This window comes from Pristis pectinata, chromosome 10, assembly GCF_009764475.1.
Source record: "Pristis pectinata isolate sPriPec2 chromosome 10, sPriPec2.1.pri, whole genome shotgun sequence".
Taxonomy (NCBI): Eukaryota; Metazoa; Chordata; class Chondrichthyes; order Rhinopristiformes; family Pristidae; genus Pristis; species Pristis pectinata.
This window is the reverse complement of record NC_067414.1, coordinates 52,077,332-52,099,689: the sequence shown is the minus strand read 5'-3', so window position 1 is coordinate 52,099,689 and position 22,358 is coordinate 52,077,332. Positions and strand designations below refer to the sequence as shown.

The window sequence follows — 22,358 nt, the reverse complement described above, 5'->3', positions numbered from 1 at the left end:
TCCATCATTGAAATACTCTTCCAATGTTTTTTTAACTTAACAGCCTTTGACCATTTAACAATTCCAAAGGCTTAAGTAGTAAAACAAGATATCTTCTGGGTCCTGCTTATTAGTGTCTTGTGAATTTTGGTTTACTTGAGGACAGACAAAAGTCTTTGGGGGTGGGGTTGTTGTCAGAAAAAAAAAGAGATGCATAATAGAAAAAAGCATTTCCCCTTTTTCTCTCTTTCATTCTTTTTGTATTTCTTATAGTTTGTGCCTTTGCAGAACCATTAGTTCTCTTATGGCACGCAGAGATATTCACTTTCGTCAGCTTCTGAGTGTGGCCACAAACTGCCTGCACAACCACTCCATGCAAATAAAGATACAGCTTATCGGACTTCAGTGTGCTACAATGTCTTAACTGTACAATCGCAAGGAACAACGAAACAAGTATAGTATAAACGTAAGAGGTACAAGGAAGCACCCATTCTGAGCATAGCACCAAGACGAATATTTATTCTAACTTATCTTCAAAGTATCAGATACAACATGTGATAGTGTAGAATGCCTGCAATTATAATAGAGAATTAATTCAATGTTTGATCAGTTTAAGACTGAAGATTATTTTGCCTAATGGCCATGATTAATAAATTATTAATGAATTATCTTTTCCTTTAATATATTAAAACCCAAATATAAAGCACACAATGAAATTAAACAACTTTCCAGCTTGGTTAATGTCCTTCTCACGTTCTTTGCTACGTTTATGTGTATTTTGCTTTTCAGTATATTTATGTTGTTATTTTTCCCATAAACTTGCAGCTTTGTTCCCAGTACAAAAAACGTGCAATTATCAATAAATCAAAGATTTGCGTAACATGGTCTTTATTTCACTTCATCCAATGTATGTTTATTGACTAACGGGCAAGCGACAGCTACCCTCCCAAGTGCCTCCCGGTGCTACTCTGCAACCAAAGCTGCTGCTGCACGATTTAAAATAAAAATGTGCTGACCCCACACCAACTTTCAGTTCACTGAGGAACACCCCCCCCCCCCCCCTCGCCTCCTCGCCTCCTCGCCTCCTCGCCTCCTCGCCTCCTCGCCTCCTCACTGCCTCCAGCGATAATCTTTGCAACCCACCGGGCGCGCTTGCGCATCGGCGGCGAGTGACAGGTGGGGAGGAGGCGGGGCCGCTGAGGTCAGAGGGCGCGAGGGTGTGTCGCGCGAGTAGCTGAGGCCGCCCGACGATCCGCCCGCCGCCGCCGCCGCCCGTTCATCCGTCCTCGGTACCGGCCGCTCGGGTAAGCAGCCGACCGCCGGGTCCCTGCCCGCTCTGTCTCTGGTCTCCTGTCCTTCTTCCGTGCTGACAGCGGCTTGCTCGGCCTCGGCAGCCTGCTGTCAGGCTCCAGCCTGCACCCCGGCGCCGCAGCGGCCCGGCCACACCCCCTCCCCCCCCCCCCCACCCCCGTCCCCCTAAATACCCCCGGAGTCCCTCCGCCCTCACTCCCCCTCCCTCCACGGACCGCTGTCGGATCCCTGCCTTCTGCTCGGCCCTTCGTTCCCCATCCCAGCCCTGGCGCTGGATGTGCTGTTGTCGAACACGACAGCCTCTCCAGGGAGAACAGGAAGAGTGTCAACTCTTGCTTCTGTTTTTCCCATTAGATTCCATTCTGCAATTTATCGCCACTTATATTAATGTGTCATTACTGGGGAATTTCTCTGGCTTCTAAGCAAGTTGTTACCTGTTCTGAGAGGCCCTGGGCATAATAATCTGGGCCAACAATCCGTTGTATTGTTAAGGGTGAGCTATTCTGTCAAAAGTTTTGCTTATTGGATGAGATCAGAAATCCTATCAGTTCTTTCAGAAGGATGTCAAAGACCCTATAGCAGTACCAAACAGGAAGTTATCCCCATTCTCCTGTGCAGTATTTGGCTATCAACCAACATCACTTAAAGAAAAAATCAGTATTGTTATATTCCTGTTTTGTGGGAACTTCCTATGTGTAAATTGGGTGCTGTTTTCTATGTTGCTAAAGTGACAGTGAAGCACTGAGGTTTTTTAAAATGGAAATGAAAAGTACTCTATAAATACAAGTATGTCTGGCTTATTTCCAGGAAGGTAGTGTGAATTGGCAATGGGCTGTTTATTGTCAATTATCCTGCCTGCAGAGGAAAATCTTGTCTGAATTGTGAGTGGTAAATCCTATCTGAACTGTGAGTAGTGGCTTATAATTGAAAATAATTACATTGTCACATTGAATCTCAGTTGAATGTCAAGGAAAAGCTTAACATTTTCTCGGACTGCTTTTGTGCTTGCAACAATTGTTAGTGACTTAAATTTGGTGAAACTTTAACTTCAGAAGCCACATGATTTTGATTATAGTCCTTGCAAATTATGATTGTTTTACTTTGTTCTTGAGGCATGTGTGTTTTTATTTATAAAGATATATTGCACTTTATAGTAAAAATGATGCAATCCTTTTTATCAATGTGCTGACTAAAATTGATGACCTTGATGTTGGCATGCCCCTTTGATTGATGATCTCCATTAGTGAATAACTAATCAACTTGTACAATCACAAAAAACTCTGATCCCTAATTGTGAATCGCGGAAGTTTATCATCAGCTTGATTGCTGAGTTTGAAATTATACATGCTATCCCTTTAAAAGAGAAATTTCTAGGCATTTAAAATAACTTTGGGATTCTTAAATTGATATAAATCATATAATTTGTCTAAGACTTGCATTGTGCAATCTTGTAAGGCTGTGTATGTTTCTGAGGTATGCCATTATGTTGGTAGAGCTTGTGGAATGAGACTGTATAAATTTTCCAGGTCTTGTCTTTTCCCCTCCCCTCAAGAAAGTTAGGATTTAAGAAATGCCACAAAATGATGACATTTTACCTGTAATTGGAAATATTTTTATTCCACTTGTATTTTTGCAATGGTTTGAAATTTGGAAGATGTACAAGCACTGATCATCATGCACCATTGATACCTGTATCTATCCAGATGTATTTTCCTCAAAAAATTGGGCTATTGTGATTTTTCAGTTATTCTTGAAAAGCCAGCATTCATATTTTACTTCAGTTTGCCTGTCAGCTGGACCCATTGTTGCTTTGCTACAGGCTATTGCTCTCAAGTTTGGTAATGAATTGTTGAGAGACTTAAAGTTTATGACCAGAAAATTGTTCTTTGCAGGCAAATAGTAACTAAGTGACCACCTGGAGAGAATTTCATTACATGATCCATATTACTTATTCTTCATCAGAGAAGAAGAATGAAAGGTTTCTTTTAAGTAAATGATTGGCAAAGGTCTTTGGATAAATTCTTGGAGCATGGAAGTATGTATAAAAAGGGTGCTTTGTCAGGAAGATGAGGAGTTGCCCAGGACACAATTTTCCATCCTGGTGGATAATAAATACTTAGAGTGAAAACTAACCAATTTGAAGCAATTTCCTTAAATTTGACACGACTATTTTACAGATACTAGATCGTTTATGTAAGGAAGATCTATAAATAAGAGTTGATGCTGGAAAAGGGGGGCCAAGAAATGTTTAAAATGGGGAAATACTTTCTCCAGAGTCTGGGATGAAATTGGCAAACATTTAAATGATAACATTTTTGTGCTGAAACCCTAAGTTGCTAGGTTGATTATGTTTGTATTTGGACTGAACCTACTTATGGCTGTCTCTCATTCCAGGAACTAATTTATTCACATTTTTTTGTTGCTTCCATTTACTGACAGCTGACCTTTTAGCATGTATTGCTGTAGAAGAATAAATAACAGCTTCCTCTTTTTTTGAAACCTGTTCCTTAATACTACATTATTGAAGAGAACCTTGCAACATTGAAAGAAAGTGCTAAAACAAAACGAGGCTTCTTGTTTTTCATTTTTTTAAATTTTCATGCATCTATAATTTTGAAAAATTTAGCTTAATAGATACATCTTTGGGTTTTGGTCCAGCAACCATTCAACTCTGGAAGATCGAATTTGAAGGCAGAATACAAGGTTAATGGCAGGACTCTTAATGGTGTGGAGGTACGGAGGGATCTTGGGGTTCATGTGCACAAATCCCTCAAGGTTGCCACGCAGGTTGATAAGGTTGTTAAGAAGGCATATGGTGTGTTGGCCTTAATTAGTCGGGGTATTGAGTTCAAGAGCCGTGAGGTAATGTTGCAGCTCTATAGAACTCTGGTTCGACCGTACTTGGAGTATTTTGTTCAATTCTGGTTGCCTCATTATTGGAAGGATGTGGAAACTTCAAAGAGGATGCAGAGGAGAATTACCAGGATGCGGCCTGGATTGGAGGGCATGTCTTATGAGGATGGTTGAGTGAGCTAGGGCTTTTCTCTTTGGAGAGAAGGAGGATGAGAGGTGACTTGATAGAGGTGCACAAGATGACAGGAGGCATAGATTGAATGAACAGTCAGAGACTTTTTTCCAGGGTGAAAATGGCTAACACAAGGGGACATAATTTAAGGTGATTGGAGGAAGGTATAAAGGGGATGTCAGAGGTAAGTTTTTTTTTTACACAGAGTGGTAGGTGCGTGGAACACACTGCCGGCAGAGGTTGTGGAGGCAGATACATTAGGGACATTTAAGAGACTCAGCCACATGAATGATAGAAAAATGGAGGGCTATGTGGGAAGGAAGGTTAGATAGATCTTAGAGCAGGATAAAATGTCGGCACAAACATTGTGGGCCGAAGGACTTGTACTATGCTGTAATGTTCTGTTCTATGTTTGCAATTCATATGATAACACATTGCTGTGACTTAGTTTGCAGATAAATATTGACTTTCTATTGTAGCTGTTAACTGATTTCCAATCCCCTCTATTTCATTCATTTAGTTTAGAGGACTTTTCCTTTTCAAATTGTCTTTTCCCTTTGAATAAGACATAGGCCTAAGGACAGTTATTTGCTATCTCCTGTATGTTGCCCAACAATAGAAGCTACAATTACCCCATCTAAATCTAATATTGGAGAAGTGTGTATACCAGCAGTATAGTGCTGTTTCTTTTTTTTTCTTCCCCTTCCTGCTTTTTAAACCCATCTGGTTCAAAAAAATTCTTTTCAAAATTCCCATTTTTTATGGGGTATTCTGCAACGTAGAACAGTGTTGACCATGAAGTATTTAAAGATGGCTCTCAATGTTATTCTGATCAGTGTTATTTTCGGATTCACAATTGGCTCGATGGTAGGAAGCAGAGAGTGATGTTCAGAAGTTGTTTCTCGGACTGGATGCCTGTGACTAGTGGTGTACCACGACTTGATGCTGGGACTTTGTTCGTTTATATATATACTATATATATTATATATATATATATTATAAATGATTTGGATGTATATGTACAAGGCATGGTTAGTAAGGTTGCCGATGATACTAAAATAGGTGGTATAGACAATGAAGAAGGATATCAAAACTTACAGGGGGATCTTGATCAGCTAGGTAAATGGGCCAAATATTGGCAAATGGCTTCAATTCAGATAAGTGTGAAGTGTTGCATTTGGGAAGTCAAACCAGGGTAGGACTTGTGCTGTGGTTGGCCCTGGGAAGTGTTGTGGAACAGAGGGATCTAGGAGTACAAGTACATTGTCTGCTAAAAGTGGCATCACAGGTAGACAGGGTGGTGCAGAGGGAGATTGGCCTTTGTCAGGGCATTGAGTATAGGAGTTGGGGCATTAAGTTGCAGTTGTACAAGTTTCTTGTGAGACTGCATTTGGAGCATTGTGTGCAGTTTTTGGTTACCCTGTTACAGGAAAGACATTAAACTGGAAAGAGTGCAGAAGAAGTTTGAGGATGCTGCCAGGACTCAAGGGCCTGAGTTATAGACAGAGGTTGGGCAGGCTAGGACTTTATTCTTTGGAATATCAGAGGTTGAGGGTGTCCTTCTCGAGGTATATAAAATCACGATGGGTATAGATAGGGTGAATGCCCATGGTCTTTTTCCCGGGGTGGAGCTAAAGACTAGAGGGCATAGGTTTAAGGTGAGAGGTGAAAGATTTAAAAAGGACCTGAGGGGCAACTTTTTCACAAAAGGGTGGTGCGTGTATGCAATGAGCTGCCAGCGAAAGTGATTGAGGTGGGTACAATAACAACAATTAAAAGACATTTGGATAAGTACATGGATAGAGGGGTTTAGAGGGATATGGGACTAGCTTAGTGGGCACTATGGTTGGCATGGATGAGTTGGGCCGAAGGACCTGCTTGATGATGCTATGACTCTATGCCCAGAAAATTAGATGTGCATATCACAGTAGAAAACAAAAAACAATTATAAGTCAATGTTTTTTATACGAGGCTTTAAGCCCAAGCTACTGAAGAATTTCAGCACATATTTGCAGAAAGATAAACCTAGTTGTAATTATTAAATATGAAGTGTAGGGAAGGTGTAAAGCTGCCATCTGATAATTCTAAACAAAAGCGGTCAGTGATTATTAAATGGAAAATCTATTTCAGCCTTTACTGTTTTTTATTGCTAAAATTATTTAGCGGAATTTTACTACCAATTTATAAATAGGTCATATGTTCTCAGAATCACAAATTGATATGTAGTTGCAAGTCACTGCCTGCAAAACGATCTTGGTTCATGTGTATTGCATGGAGTTTATTTTAGAATCAAACCAAGGTTGATCAGTTCATTGGATACAAATGCCAATTATCTTTTTTCTTTCAATACTGTATGTAATCCATTATGATTCTTTTACAAACATAAATTCTTACTAGGCAAGCCCTCAGGATTGAGGATGACTTGCTTCATTTGGTTATGTGGGTTCTGAGGTGACTGAGGCCGGTGTGAAACTGCACTCTTCTACAGTCGAAGTTGAGATTCCCAGGATTTGGTGAGGATGTTGTAGTTTTTGAGAAGGTTTTTAGAACAAAGAGAAGTTGGTCTGCAGGACTAATGGGAAAGTTTTCATTGCAACAGTCCAGAACCAAGGTCACCCAGCTTCTTAATAGGTGATTGCATTGATATGTGGGTGCAGAGATCTGGCCAAAGAAAAGTAATAGGCTTAGATTTGCATATGATACAAGGGCTTAAAGGAATAAAATAAGTGCCAGTTGTATAAGTGCGATTGTATTTCCTTATGTTCAGTAGTTTGTGTGATTCAATCAATATATCTCTCAAATTATATATGGAGAAACTGTATTGTTAACAGGGCCAGAACAGGTGATATGGTAAAATTAGAAGGGGGCCATTCAGGGTGAAAGGAAGAGACATTATGCAACCATGTGTTTCTATGTGAGTGAATTTAACTTCTGCCGTTGAGGGGAAAGAAGCAAATATTGTAATATAAAGGAAACATTCTTCAGAAGCAAAAAAAAGGGAAGTAGCATCAATATAGCTGCATGGATACTCTCACTTGTTCACCCAATGTCTGGTACAAGCTGTTTTCAATCTAAAAAATCCCTTTCAGACATTTTTCTCAAAACTAGTGAAGCAGTCTTTTGGCTCATCTCATAACACCTTGGCTATCTCTTGCTTTGATGCTTTCCTTGTTTCTTGAACAAAGTGCCAACTTATACTAAATATGGAATGAGCTGCCAAAGAAAGTGGTAGAGTTGGGTACATTTATGCTTTAAACAAAAACATGTTGGATAGGGTTCATGAATGGGAAAGGTTTAGAGGGACATGGGCCAATGCAGGCAAATGGGACTAGCTCAGGAAGGCATCTTTGTCATTGTGGTTCAAAGGGCCTTTTTCCATGCTGTATAACTGTGACCTCTGACCTATAATAAAGGTCCATGATGAAAATGTAGACCACTTTCCAAACCTAGAGAACCACCTCTCAGCGAAGGCTGACACCATTCATAAGATTCGCCATTGCCTTCAGTGTGCTAAAACAGCACTTGGGTCTTTGAAGAAGAATGTTCAAAGATCAAGGCCTCAAATTTTCATAGTCTACCTGGCATCAGTGACACTTGCCTGTCCTGTATGCTCTGAGACATGAACCACCTACAGCAGATGCCTCAAAGCAATGAAGAGGTATCATTAACACCATCTCTGCAAAATCCTCCAAATTCACAAGATTATTGCCCAGGACTGAAAGGACTTTAGTTATAAGGATAAGAACAAGACAAGTAAACCAAGCTGTGTGGTTAAACCAAACCAATGGTCAGCATCCTCTCGAGGCCAATGTCCACAGAACCTGAGGCTACTAACTGTACTCGGCCAAGTCTGGGTAGGCCACGTCATTCAAGTGCTAGAGACCAGACTTCTGAAACAGGCCTTCAGGGTCGTCCTGAAAACCCATTAAAATGTGGTGTATCACTTCCTATTACTACCCAGCCAGCCCATCAAGTTCCTTCTGCTACACCTGTGGCAGAGTCTGTGGATCCCACAATGGTACATCAGCCAACTCCAGGTGCACTGAACTGAGTGGAAACCAGTCATTCTTGACTGGGGAATTCGAGAAAGAGAGCATTATCTGCCTACTTAAGGGGACCCAGGTACTGACATCCATGACATTTCACGCCTGTGCCTGGACAGTTAGCTGTTGTTCCCAACTAAATATATATTTTCTTCTGCATTTATCTGGATTTCTCATTGTTCTTAGTTTTTTTGTTTTTGGCAATACAACTCTTCCCCAGTTAACAAAGAGTTTGGTTCCCTACATAACCCTTTGTTGTGTGAATTACTCATCAAATAGTCCTTATTGTCAATGGGAGAGCATGGGTGCTTAAGAACTTTTTTGCATTTTAAAACAGCTTGTTTACTTAACAGACTCTTTTCCATTTAAGTCTTTTAATCTGATAAATGTAATTGGTTTTACAAATCTGTGTTTGAAAGATGGTCTCCAAATTCATTCACTGCCCTTCATTGTAGTGAACAAAACATTTGTTAAGTAACCAATTAAGTTAATGAATTTTCACTTCAACTGTATTTTATTTAAATAAATGTCCGCTGGTTTGCTAACTGTGGGAGAGCTGTGGTCTATTTTGGCTATTCTTCCAAAGCAAGCTCAGGAAATCAATTAATAGGCATGATTGTGCTAGGTTTTGACTCGACACAGACCCACATACTTGGACTGACTCTGTAGGGAGTCTGTCAGCCTGTCTTTCTGCAGCAGAGAAGTGTGCCTCGAGGTGAAGCAGACTTCAGCTGGCAAGTAAGCCCTGACATCTTTTGACAGCTTGCCACTGTCAAAGGCCTTAAAGTTTCTTAAAATGTCTCTGATAATCAGCAATTCAAATAGACTTAAAAGCAATTCAAATAGACTTAAATGATTCTAAAAATATTTCAAAAAATAATTTAAAGAAAAAAAACTTTAAAATACAAGCAGATACTTTATTTAAACAATGTTTTTAATTAACTTAAACATTATCTCCATTGCCTTTTACCGTACGTTTGGAACTCAGATGCTAGAAATCTAAAAATATAACAGAAAATGTGGAATATTAGACAGCATCTGTGGAAAGGTAAATAGAGGTAATATTCAGCCTAATGATCCTTCATCAAAACTGGAAAGGAAAGAAAACAGACATGTTTTAAGTTGCAGAGGAGTGGAAAGCACTAAAGGAATGTCCTGTGACTAGGTGGAAACAAGTGAATCCATGTGACACAAATACTGTTGATGGAGTCTAAGGGTGATGGATTTTTGTTATTGACAGTTGATCTATTTGGAGGAGGGACAAATAGATGGAAATGAAAGCTCTGGAGAGGACGGGGAAAAAAACAGAAATTGGAATTGTGAGATGTAAAACACAGCAGTTGCCAGAAATCTAAATAAAGGAAAATGCTGGTAATATTCAGTAGGTCAGATAGCAACTATGGAGAGGGGACAAAGTAGAGTTAATGTTACTGCTAAATGACCTTGCGTTAGAACTGCTCAGTTCTGAGACAAAAAGGAAAGGGTTGATTATCTGAAATTGTTGACTTCAGTATTGAGTCCCGAGGACTGTAATGTGACTAGTTGGAAGAATGAGATACAGTTCCTCCAGCTTACATTGAGATTTATTTGAACACAGATTGGAAGTGAGATGGAGAAGGAAAGTGAAAGGCAACTGGAAACTTGAGTTTACCTTTGCAGACTGGATAGAAGTATTCTGAAAAGTGGGCACCCCATCTGCATTTTGCTTTTCCAGTATAGTAGAGACCACATTGTGAGGACTGAATGTACTGCACTAAATTGGAAGATGTGTCAGTAAATGGGCCTGATGAAGTGTGAAGGGCTGAAATAATAAATGCTTCTCTTTCTACAGATGCTGTTCAACCTGTTGAACGTTTCCAGCATTTTCTATTCAGATTTCCCGCATCTAGTTATTTGATTTTCATTTTCAAATCCCCCTGGTTTAAGGATTAGAGGCTAGATGTTAGCAGCAACCAGCCCCTCTGTTTCAGCACTTTGGTGCTCTGGTACTGGGCTCAACTGTGAATCATGTGGTGGTGCAGAAGGTCAGATTCAGACTCTTGTTTTTTGTTAGTCATATTGCAATTCTATAAATACATGAAGAAATTCTGTTTTAAGAAGCCACTCTTTAATTGAAACAGTATGGTTACAAATGTTTGCTTTATGCATGCAGCATTTTATTGGATCTATTCATCATAATTAACAGTGAGAGACTGCCTTATGCAGTTACACAAAGCATCATGTTCAAAAACGTACAGCTAATCTCCAGATTACATAACACTGGGTTTACACAAATTCAATTTAGTCAGATTTGTGTAAATTGTTACGAGGTGCACTTAGGGTAGAATTACTTTGTGGGAATTACAAGTGTAGGGAAAGCAGCTCCTTTTTGCTTCGTAGTCTGTTGCGTACACCATATGTGTTGCTGCTTGTTAAGTTGAAACTATTTCACCTCTTGCTGTTACAGTTATGCCCAAAGGTGGTAGGAGACGTCACGTGATTGTACTAGAGGAGAATCTTAATATAATGACATAATATAAAAATAGGTAACTATTAACTTTGATATTGCGTGCTCTGGGTTTAGTCACTTCCACTGCGATCGCCATATCAAAGGATGAAGAACGGATTAAAGAATATGTGGAAAGCTTGGCACCAATGAAATCCCCTGTCCCTACAAAATAATGATCTGGAGCGATTTTCTAAATGGAATCATTATTAACTCCGTGGATAGAGGATCAAAATCATTGCAGTATGCCACTTAGCCTCATGACAATCTAGGAGAAAGCTAAAAGTCTACAAAAACCTTGAAAACTAAGAAAGGTAAAATAGAGAAAACGTGTGGCAAGCCATGATTGGCTTCATCAGTTTAAGTCTCATACAAATTTGCATAGTGTGAAAGTGAGTGTTGAGGCTGAAGGTGCTGATGAGGAGGCAACCAAGGAATTTCCAAGAGCTTTGGCTGAAATCTTTATTGAGTGGCGGTTATTTGCCTAAGTTGTCACGAGACTGGTTTATTTGGAAGAAAAGGCCAGAATGCACACACATTATGAAGGAGGATAAATCAATACCTGGGTTGAAAATGGCCAAAGATTGTCTAATTTTGTTGCTAAGGGTAGTATAGTTGGGTACCCCACAGTGATAAGACTATTGAACAGTTCCCTTATACAATGAGATGGACTATGACCTATGACCTCGACCTCACGATCTACCTTATTGTGACCTTGCACCTTATTGCGACCTTGCACCTTATTGCACTGCACTTTCTCTGTAGTTGTGACACTTTACTCTGTACTCTTATTGTTTTTTTTACCTGTACTACATCAATGCACTCTGTACTAACTTAATGTAACTGCACTGTGTAATGAATTGACCTGTAAGATCGGTTTGTAAGACAAGTTTTTCACTGTACCTCGGTACAAGTGACAATAATATACCAATACAATACATGTTGAGACCCCTTCTAGTGTGGTATGCTGAAATCCCTCCAGCATTAAAAAGGATTAGGAGTTTCTGTCCTGCTGTTGTATGGATGTCCAAATGGAGGGCTTGGATTATTTTTGTCATATTCAAGGCCTGGTTTTAGATGCTACCAAAGGGGTACTATATCTACAAGATCATCAAGAGCATTGCACTATCCTAGGCAGAGGCCAACTTGACCAATGTGAATGGGGTTTGGAATAAACAGTGTCTCAGTTTGTGAATTGTTTCAAGGGCTTCGAGGATTCATCCTTCCTGTAATGATTGTAGATTTTTTTTTGCCAAACTTAAGTGCAAGTATCTTAAGGCATCCATTTTTATTGAACCAACAGTGAATGCGTGACACTCAGCTGATTTGACTGCTGTTTCTTAGTCCTAAAACAACAATGAGGTAAATGATCAGGTAATCAAGTTTTCTGTGATGCAAATTGCTGAATGTTTTAGCAAAGATGGTGCAAAAGTTTCCTGATTCTTTGAAATTGTGTAAATGAATGAATAAACTTGATCTTGGGTGGGGGTGGGGGGGGGGGAATGCCTCGTACAAAAAACTGTGCCTTGGTTTTTTTGGATTTGGAATGCAATCTGAAATGAAGGTTCTACTGATTCTGCCAAGATAATAACCATGAGTTTGAACCAGCACAAGAAATAATACCCATGTGGCAGTAAATTACAGAAGATTAAATACACAGGTGTTAAATTCTTGAATGTGATTTTCTGCTGTTCCTGTCCTCCCTCCCCAGCCCTTGACAATATATGATGGAACCTTTTTTTGTTTGTAATCATTATCTGAATGAAGTAACCAAATAGGAAAAAGGGTTTTAAATTTCTTTGCATATAAATTACAAGCAGAAACTGGGTGTTTTTGTCTTAAGCAGTCTCTGCTTGAGCCTTTGCCCATCTTACTTCATTTGGCACTCGCAGTGTATAGTTCTACTCGTCATTCCCTCATGTACTTATGCAGCTTTAGTTTAAATACATCAATGCCATTCACCTCAAGCAAGTTTATTTTTATTGGAATTGTTAATAACTATCCTACATCTGACCCTTAGTTTCCAGTTCCTCACAGATGGAAGCATCTTTTCTGCACTTACTCTTGTAAATCCTTTCATATTTATTTTAATTTGTTTTCAGAGAGGCCAAAAGTAAGCACTGCAAGAAAATTACATAACTTCCTGATGCTGGTCAACTCTTTCAGTGAAGATTTTACTTAAACTTCTAATCAGCATGTCTCATGAGCAAAAGTACTTGGCTAATGCCAATCTGCCAAAAGATGCAGACCAGCTTTCCCGAGCAATAACTTCCAACATTCAGAAAATTGGACAGCATTGTAAGTTAAAGTATCTTTCTGGTGAACAACTTGTATATTTCCAAATAAAAATCTACCAGTGTAATTTGGTTATGAAGAAATGGAAAACAGTATAGTTGCTTATGCAGAGAAAGTTAGTTTAGCTTGTCACAGATATTTGGGTTTGAGTGTGTAACATTTTAAATAAGATGGGCTCAAGGTTGCAAATAGAGACACTACAGGACCCAGTCAGAATGGAGTTGATTAGAGAGCCTTTTGTCATTCAACTACCTAATACTATTTAACTGCATAATTTCTGCCTTAACACTAACCTGTAAGTGAATTCAAACACTCACCATATATGTAAAGGCATCTGTCCTCCTAAAATGGTCCCAATTCTCTTGCATTTAATTTTGTCTGTGGAACACATGTTGAATTTGTTTTGGGTTGGAGGCAATTCTCACCAACCAACACATTATTGAAGTGACAATAGTGATGTGAACTAGCTGTACCTGACTAACAAGTCATACAATGAAAATGGTTGAAAATGGCCTCCCATTTCATATTTCTTATGGGAGGCCATTCGGTCTGTTGGGTCAATGCCAGCACACAGAACAATCCTGGTACTCACATTAATCCTCTGTATGCCTATCTTCCTTATGTACCATCAATTTATACCATCCGCACTGCACTAGTGGCAAGCTATAGTAGCCAATTAACTCATTTGTCTTTGGGATGTGGAGGAAATGTATACAGTCACAAGGAAAGTGTGCACGTGCCACACAGACTGGAATGGAGTTCAGGATAGAACTGGTTTGCTTGAGCTGTGAGGCAGCAGTTTCTACTAGCTGTATCATTGCACTGCCCTCAATGCTACTATAATACCGGTCATGAAAATATGGTTTTAGAAAAGTAGGCTTTCTACTTGAAGAACGCTGGTGTTATAGATTTTTTATTTTATTTGTTGTCATCTTTCTACCCTTAAGCTCAGCTATATTTCACAATTTTTATGTACACCTTCAAAATGTTTATTTTCTGCTTTGTACCTGTTTGTGCTCAAGACGATTCTACAAATTTGAGTAACGTTGAATAGTTACTCAATCTGTAGAATCTTGTTGCTTATGCTTTTATACATGCTATAGATTCTTCCTTTTAGAGGAAGCAATGCTAGAAATAGTGCTAGATTAGATGAAAGTGCAAGTTAGTGAACAGCTGTCAGTAAGGTGTGCTCTGTTCCTCCTCACTGACTATGAAATCCACATCAGTGTTGGTTTTCATGTTGCATGTGTGCACTTGCAAACCTATCAGTTCTTTCTATCTCATAAATCCGTAATTCAGCCTTCATGGCTTCCATTTGCTGAAATTTATTGTCTTAATTATTTTAATGCATCATTTGATAACTTTTCATTTCAGCTACAGAAATCCAAAGGATTTTAAACCAACTTGGAAAACCTCAGGATAATATAGAACTTCGACATGAGCTGTAAGTATGATATATAAATACTATTAGATTGAAACTAAGTGGTTTTGTTTCGTTAATTTGGGAGGGATAAAGCTATTTCCATTGGTTTGTAAGCTAGTGACACCCAGGCTTTAACTTGGGAATCTAAAGCACAAAGGGAAGAGGGTTAAACATTTTTTTTTGTTCAGACATTGTGATTTCCCTAAAACTGGTGGAAGCAGAATATATTGTGGTCTTTTAAAGGAAAGATGGTGAATATTTGAGAAAGAAACTTCCTTTTAAGAAAGGTAGGTGAATGGAACCAATCAGATGGCTTTTTGAAAAGCAGTTAGCACAGGTGTGATAAGTAATAGTGTTTTTCTGCACTGTGAAATCAAGGTACAATACAATACAGTGCAGGCAATGTTCATGTGGTTAAGCATGTTTGTACAAATAACCTTTTCACTAGCCTTATAGTCTGATTTTTTCAGTGTTAATGCCCTTAATCCTATACTGCGGCAGAATAAGGATATGTCTAGTAACCCCTATTTGCGTTCCATGTGATGTTTGAAGAATTATGGTTATAAATTGTTCCTGACCATGTCTGCTGTAGAGTTGAAGACATACAGAATAATGTAGTTAGGCCTCATAGTCAACTATTTTGATGATCCTATAATGTGAACAGCTACAAGATAAAGTATGACTGTCATAACGTAACCTGCATAATGCTAGTCTGCTTGGGTTAATTACCCTTTGAGACATGGCTATAGAGTTAAATGCCAGAGGAGAGGTGAGAATGTTTGCTCTTGTCATTAAGGTAGTATTCATGAGTTCATTGCTAGTTAGTCCTAGCAAAGCTGAGGTCAGTGGAAATGCCTTCTAAAGATGATATTGTGCAGATGCACAGGAGGTGTATGTTGAAGGCCAGTCATTGTTTTCACAAGGTGATCTTGCAAGAGTCTTTGATAACTTCAGTGCAAGCATTGACTGCTTTATCGACGACACTCATTCTGTTAGAAGGAGCAGGCCAGGTTTCAAGCTCCTTTACTTTTCCAAGAAGGAAGCAATAAGATATAGAGGTGTAACATGGAGGCTAGTTACAGGTAGCACTTGTTTAATATTTGTACTAGCCAGTGATGGCATTCAAGGAAAAAAAGACTAACTTTCCTTCTGACATTCATCAGTCAAGAGCAATACCACTGTAAACTTGTTTAGATCTGGTATGCAAGCAAAGTGCAAGTTGCTTTGCAGTGCTGATCATTTAATGTTTGGTCTAACCAGTTGTTATCAAACTGCCAATATCTTAATGCTGCCTACAATTTCTTCTGATTGTTGTTACAATGATCATTAGTATTAAATATTTCCTTTCACTACTAGTCAGCAGAAGCAACAGTTAGTCAATCATCTGGCTAAAGAAAACTGAGAAGTACATAAAGGAATTCGGATCATTAGCAGCTGTAAGTGAACAGGTGAGGTTCTTCCCCACATTAAATATGCTAATGTCTATGAGTTCTAAGGATTTAACAAACTGTCTTGATTCGGAGTTTTTCTAAATAAAAATTAGTGGTCGAAGACTTTATTAAAAAAAATTAACCGAACATTCCCAAGACTATAGCCCTAAATAATGCTGTAATCCTTCCCTAATGTTAATTAGTACCAATTTAAAACATTACAACTTAGTAACAATTTCAATCTAATCTTGGAAGCCAAAGCTTGTGTACAATTAAATTTTTATTTGCAAATGGAAGTTTCTTTATATTATACTTGTTTTTCTTTTAGCGACAAAGAAAGCTACAGAAAGATCGTTTAGTTGCTGAATTCACCACAGCATTGACTAATTTCCAAAGAATCCAAAGAGAGGTTGCAGAAAAGGAAAAAGAATTTGTAGCAAGAGTACGTGCTGGTTCACATCTATCTGTAAGTATCCATTTCTCATTGAAATTAATTAAGGAAAGGAATTTTAATTTCATTTGGATTTCTGTGGATCATTCAACACCATCTTACTCTGAACTGCTTCAGTCATTGATTCAGAACTAGTACAACAACTGTATTAAGTTGTTGGAAATAATGTCTAGCTCATTAGTCTATGTAAAGGAAATGCTCATTGCCCTGAAGGTGAAATTTTATAAGTCTGTAGGGTCTATTTACAATTTTAAATGTGTATACAGTTTAACAACCTTTTCAACTCAAATCCTTAAGATGGTATATGCTGATAATTTTGCTTCTAAATTTGTTTTTTTGGTAAATACCTAGGGTTCTCTTTGTGTTTTAACCTGAGACTCAAGAACTTAAGAAAAAAGTTTGAGGAGGGGGCCTTTCAAGTTTGCTCCACCCTTCAACACTTTGGCTGCTTTGATTGTTGGCTTCAACTTCTTTTCATGCTTGATCCCCATCATACGTGAATTTACCTATTGTCCAAAAATTATCTTTTTGTTTAATATTAGCTTCTTACCTCTGATGGTATTGGCTGTATGTCAGCAAGTGCACATGGCATCACACCTAATGGGATTCTCTCTCAGGAGGAGACTTGCTCCATTTCTGCCTTGTCAAGACCCCTTGAGCTCTTGCGATTCAATTGATTCCTCCTTTTTTTAAACTTTAGTTGAAAACACCTAGCTGATCCAATATGTTCTCATGAGAAAATTCAGATATCAGTCTAATAAAATCTCTGAACTTCCTCCAATACAGAAACATCCTTAAATAAGGAGACCTGATACTGTACACTGTTCTAGATCTTGTTCCAACATATGCCCTACATATAACCTCCTCCTTTCATATTCAGTTTCCCCTGCATTGAACAAGAATATTCTGATAGCATCCTAATTACTTGCTGTAGCTGCATACTAACCTTTTAATAATCATGTGCAAGGACAACAGATGCCTTTGTCTCAGCACCCTGTCGTACATGCACTTAACACCAAACAACGATGGTCGTACTATAGTGAGTTGGTAAATGGCTTCCTAATAGATTGGCCTGATAGCTTTGAATCAAAATTGCTTTCCACAGGAAAAGGGAACAGTTTATCTCAGCCAAGTGTTAGGAGAAGGAACACTTTCTATGATTAATTTGATATGGTAGTGGAAATGAACTGGACTTGGGGAAACTACAAGGTCATTTTAGAGACTGGAATATAGTTTCATACAGCATGGAAATAGTCATTTGGCCCACTACAGCTACACCAACCAGTGGACATCCATCTGTATTAAACCCATCTTCCTGCATTTGACCCATAGCTTCTATACCTGGGCAATTCATCTGGGCACTTCCTAAGCTGCTGTCAGCAACTCTGCTTCCACCACTCTCCGTGTGTTCCAGGTACTTGCCATTCTCTGGTGGAAAAGGTCTCCCTCAGATTCCCTCTAAATCTCTTACCCCTTAGCCTGATTCTACCTCTGATATGGGGAAACATTTCCTGCAGTCAACCCTATCTGTACTCATAATTTTATTTACCATTCATTCATGCCCCTTCTTAATCTTTGCTCCAGGGATTATAGACCTTGCCTCTCCAGTCTTTCCTCATAAATAAGTGCTGTATCCCAGGCAACACCTTGGTGAAATTTCCTCTGCACCATTGACCAGCACTATCGTATCTTTCCTGCAGTGTGGTGACCAGAACTGCACGCAATATTCCAGCTGAGGTTTGGCCAATGTCTTAAAGTTGGAGCGTAACCTCCTTGCTCTTTCATTCATTGCCCTGACCATTGAAGGCCAGAATCCCATATGCCTTCTTAACCTCATTATTTACCTGCTGCCACCTTCAAAAGATCTTTGGATTTGTACACGAAGGCCCCATGTTCCTCAATACTCACTAGGATTCTACCGTTCATGTCCTAGCCTCATAAGTACATCACCTCACATTTACCTGGAGTAAACTCCATCTGCCTTTTCTCAGCTCATTTCACCAACACGTCAATATCGCCCAATAGCCAAAGACTACCCTGTGTATAATCAACCACTCCACCAGTCTTTGCGTCATCTGCAAACTTACTGATAATGCCTACTAAATCCACATCCAAACCATTCACATACATTAGAAATAGCAAGGTTCTCTGCACTGATCCCTGTGGAACACCGTTTTTCATAGGCATCCAATTACAAAAACAACCCTCTGTTTTCCATCAAGCAAATTTTCAAGTTTACTGACTTGCCCTGAATCCCATGGGCTCTAACCTTTTAGACCAGTCTTCCATATGGGACCTTGTCCAAAGCCTTATTGAAGTCCATTTAGACTAAATCTACTGCACAATCCTCATCAATACCTCTTCAAAAAAAATACAATCTGATTGGTCAGGCAGGACCTGCCCTTAATGAAGCCATGCTAGCTATATCTGATTAATCCCTGCCTTTCCAGGTAACAATTAATCCTGTCCATCAGAGTTTTGTTTTGCAATAACTTCCCTACTACTGATGTTAGGCTCACAGGTCTGTAATTATCAAGCTTTTGCCTTCTGACCACCTTGAAAAAGAGGGCCACATTTGCTGTCCTCCAGATCTACCTCACTCGTGAGTAACAAAGATTTAACAATCTCTCAGAGCCCCAACAATCTCTTCCCTTGCCTCCCATAGCAGCCTGGGATAAATTTCATCCAGCCCTGGGGATTTATCTGCATCAAATATCTCTTTCTTTTGTTTTGGAGACTTGCATAAAATTTCACCTTCTCCTTTGCTGAATCCTTCAACTGTAAATTCCACTCCTTTGAATATCAGTGAAAAGTATTCATTTAGGACCTTGTCTATGCCTTCTGACTCCACCCACAGATTGTCCCTGTTGTTCTTAATATACTTAAAATGCTTCCAGATTTGCATTAATCCTGTTTGCCAGTGATAATTTGTGACCCATGTTTGCCTTCCTAATGACATTTTTTAAGTGCTTCCCAATACTTTTTATATTCCTGATGTGCCTCCCATGTCTTTAGTTCTCCATTCCTGCCAGATGCTTCCTTATGGATGTGCTATATTTTCTCTTGGCCAGATCCAGGAATGGCAAGGATATCAGAATGCTTAGAGTTTCACAACTTGCTAAAAAGATCGAAGGTGGTTGAACAGTGGATAACTAGACTTGGAGGGAGGAATAAGTATGGTTAAATCATGTTTATTCCTCAGTGTGTCTATTTTATTTTTGTGATTAATGCTAACTATTTTAGATATTTATGAATAATAGGACAGCATTTTTAAAAAATGCTGTTAAAGTCTGAACTGAAATTTTGAAAATCAAAACTGTAGGTGCTGGAAACCTTGGGGGAAAAGTAAACAGGAAATGCTGGAAAAACTCAGCAGCTCAAGCACCATCTGTGGGGGAAAAAGAAGCAGTTAGTTTCAGATCTGGGTGCTTATTCAGAACTGAAATTCTGACTTGGGATTTTATAAATACTGCTATAACTATGAACTGCAGATGGATGAGCACTATGTCTTGTAGAAAAACACAAATGGGGGGCCTTTGCGTAAAAGGCTTCCTGTTTCATTAAAAAAAACGATTAGTCAGGGATGAATGCTAGCATGTGGTTAATCAGCAGCATATTGTTCAAATGGCAGTTATCTTTGTATTCAAATTCTGCCAAGCTTGACAACCTGTTTATTTTGTAAACCGGGTATGAGTAGTTTGCAAACAATGGGGCACTTACCTTCAGTAACTTGGTGTAGACCAGTATTGAGATTGTTACGGACCGGGTTACTATTGGTGAATGTCCCTTTAAGATAGAGCATAATGGTGTGTGTGTGTGTTACGTCAACAGAAGATAAAGGACGTAATGATGTTTTTGGAGCAGTCAGTCTGAAGGAGAGAGAGAGAGAGACACACACACACGCACCAGCTTGCTAGTCTCTATCGATGGATGAAAAACAGTAACTGTGTCTGTCACTACAATCCACATATGGATTTTTGGAGTAATCTGGTGGAGTCCACTTTGTCGCTAACCTGTAGAAGGAAACAGGTATTTGTGTGGATGGCCACGTCTCGGATGCTTTTCAGGGTGCAGATGCTTTGGAACGAAGCAGTGGAGTTCACTTTGTTGCTGGCCTGTAGAAGGAAGCAGGTATTTGTGTGGACGGCCACGATTCGAGAGCCTTTTGGGGTGAGGAAGATGCGGTGGAGTGGTCACTGCTGAGGTGTCGTTTGGGTTCCATCGTGGAACATTTGGATTTCGTAATTACTCTCTATTTTCTCTCTGCATCTGCGTTTTGTCTTCAGTCAATGGTGGTTGTTGAAGAGGCCTTTGCTCACGTTTCACCTTATGGCTTACTGACACACACTTGGAGTTTAGTTTTTGGGGTTAATGTTTAAGATCTAACATTTTTACTTCTAACAATCTAACATTTTTACTTTTATTTTTCTTATTATCATAAGTAGCTATTAATAAAGTAGTTTTTAACACTGAAACATGACGGTGTGTTTCTTTTGTTGCTGGTTCGTAACAAGATTCATGAGCAGTGAAAATATTCAGATTGAAGTATTGTGCCAAGGTATTAAGTTTACTGCTATATGAACGGACTAATTAACCACTCTGTCCCTCAAGCATTTAGATAATAGGTTTTCTCCCCTGTTATTGAGGTGAATGCAGTTTTCTGTTAGGTGTTAAGGTTTTTTAAAAACAAGAGTGAAGTTGGAAAATCTTAATGGCTTCCCCAAGGTAACTGCATATATCGTGTTTACAATTAATGACACTTTGTTCCATTTTGGAGGTCTCCGCTTTCCCTATGTTCAGCTTGGGTCGCCTTTGTAGACCTGTTCAAGTGAACCTCTGCTTTGAACTTGTAGAATTGGGAAAATGTGTGATTGTGCAATGATGGGATAAGATGGGATCCCTTGTTTTTAGATTAAAATTGAATGGAAAAACTAAGCAGCAGACTGCTCATTCTCATTTGATTACTCTGAGAAGTGTTGAGTTTTCTGGTCCATGCACTGACTTGATAGAAGAAGGGTTTATATTATCCCAATTTTGGAGATTGGCCTAACCTGAATAGTTTTGCTTCTAAAACAAAAACAGAAAACACTGGAAATGTTCAGCAGGCCACTGACATTTCAAGATCAAATATACATGATCTGCCAAGCACTTCCAGCATTTTCCTGTTTTTATTAAAAATTTGCAGCATCTATGGTATTTTGCTTTTGTGTTTGAGTTTCTTTCTTACTAAGCTGACAATGGGAACATGCCAGGTGGAACAGAAGCAGAAAAGTTACGAACTGAACTAACATTTCTTGAAAGCTTGTGTAGATTTATAAAAAAAAATGACTGCCAAAACTCATTGGAACAAGGTGTGGCCAGGAAACTCTGAAATAATAACCACTTAACCTTCTGTTTGATAGCTGTTGAAGCAGAAACCCATTAGAATCTGAGATATTTGCTAAGGTAGATATTGTGAGAACTTTCTCACTGAGATCATATAGAAATTGGAATTGTCACAGGATATGGAGTTGTCAAGTATACACGAGGCTGAGCTACATTTGTTGGGCGATAGGGGAATAAAGGGATGTGGCAATTATTTTGGAAACTGCAGTTTACCACAGTCACAATTTTAGTGGCCCTTGAGGCTTCCTACTTTTAATTAATATAAGTATTAGGAGCAAGAGTAGGCCACTTGAGTAGGCATTGCCATTAACAAATCATGACTGATCTAATTGTAACCTTAACTCTACATTCAGTCCTCTCCATGGGAACACGTCTCTTTCCCCTCCCACCCACCTACCCCCCAACCCTCCTCCCTTACACTTATCAAGAATCTCTGCACCCCTGCCTTGTATTCAAGACAGCTTTCACTGCCTCGAGGAAGAGAGGTCCAAAGAGTGACAACCCTATTGAGAGATGAAAATTTTACTTCAC

General features: G+C 39.1%; 1 protein-coding gene across 1 annotated transcript in view; it reads left to right on the top strand.

Moving 5' to 3' along the window:
• Positions 1–1,184: 1,184 nt before the first annotated feature.
• The window catches only part of LOC127575417 (syntaxin-7-like), a 32,209-nt gene continuing 11,035 nt past the window's right edge, over positions 1,185–22,358 (top strand). The window contains 7 exon segments of the mRNA XM_052025268.1: positions 1,185–1,283; positions 12,147–12,217; positions 12,948–13,141; positions 14,513–14,582; positions 15,918–15,957; positions 15,959–16,009; positions 16,320–16,457. Coding sequence (XP_051881228.1) covers positions 13,039–13,141; positions 14,513–14,582; positions 15,918–15,957; positions 15,959–16,009; positions 16,320–16,457 — 402 coding nt within the window. The 5' untranslated portion in view covers positions 1,185–1,283; positions 12,147–12,217; positions 12,948–13,038.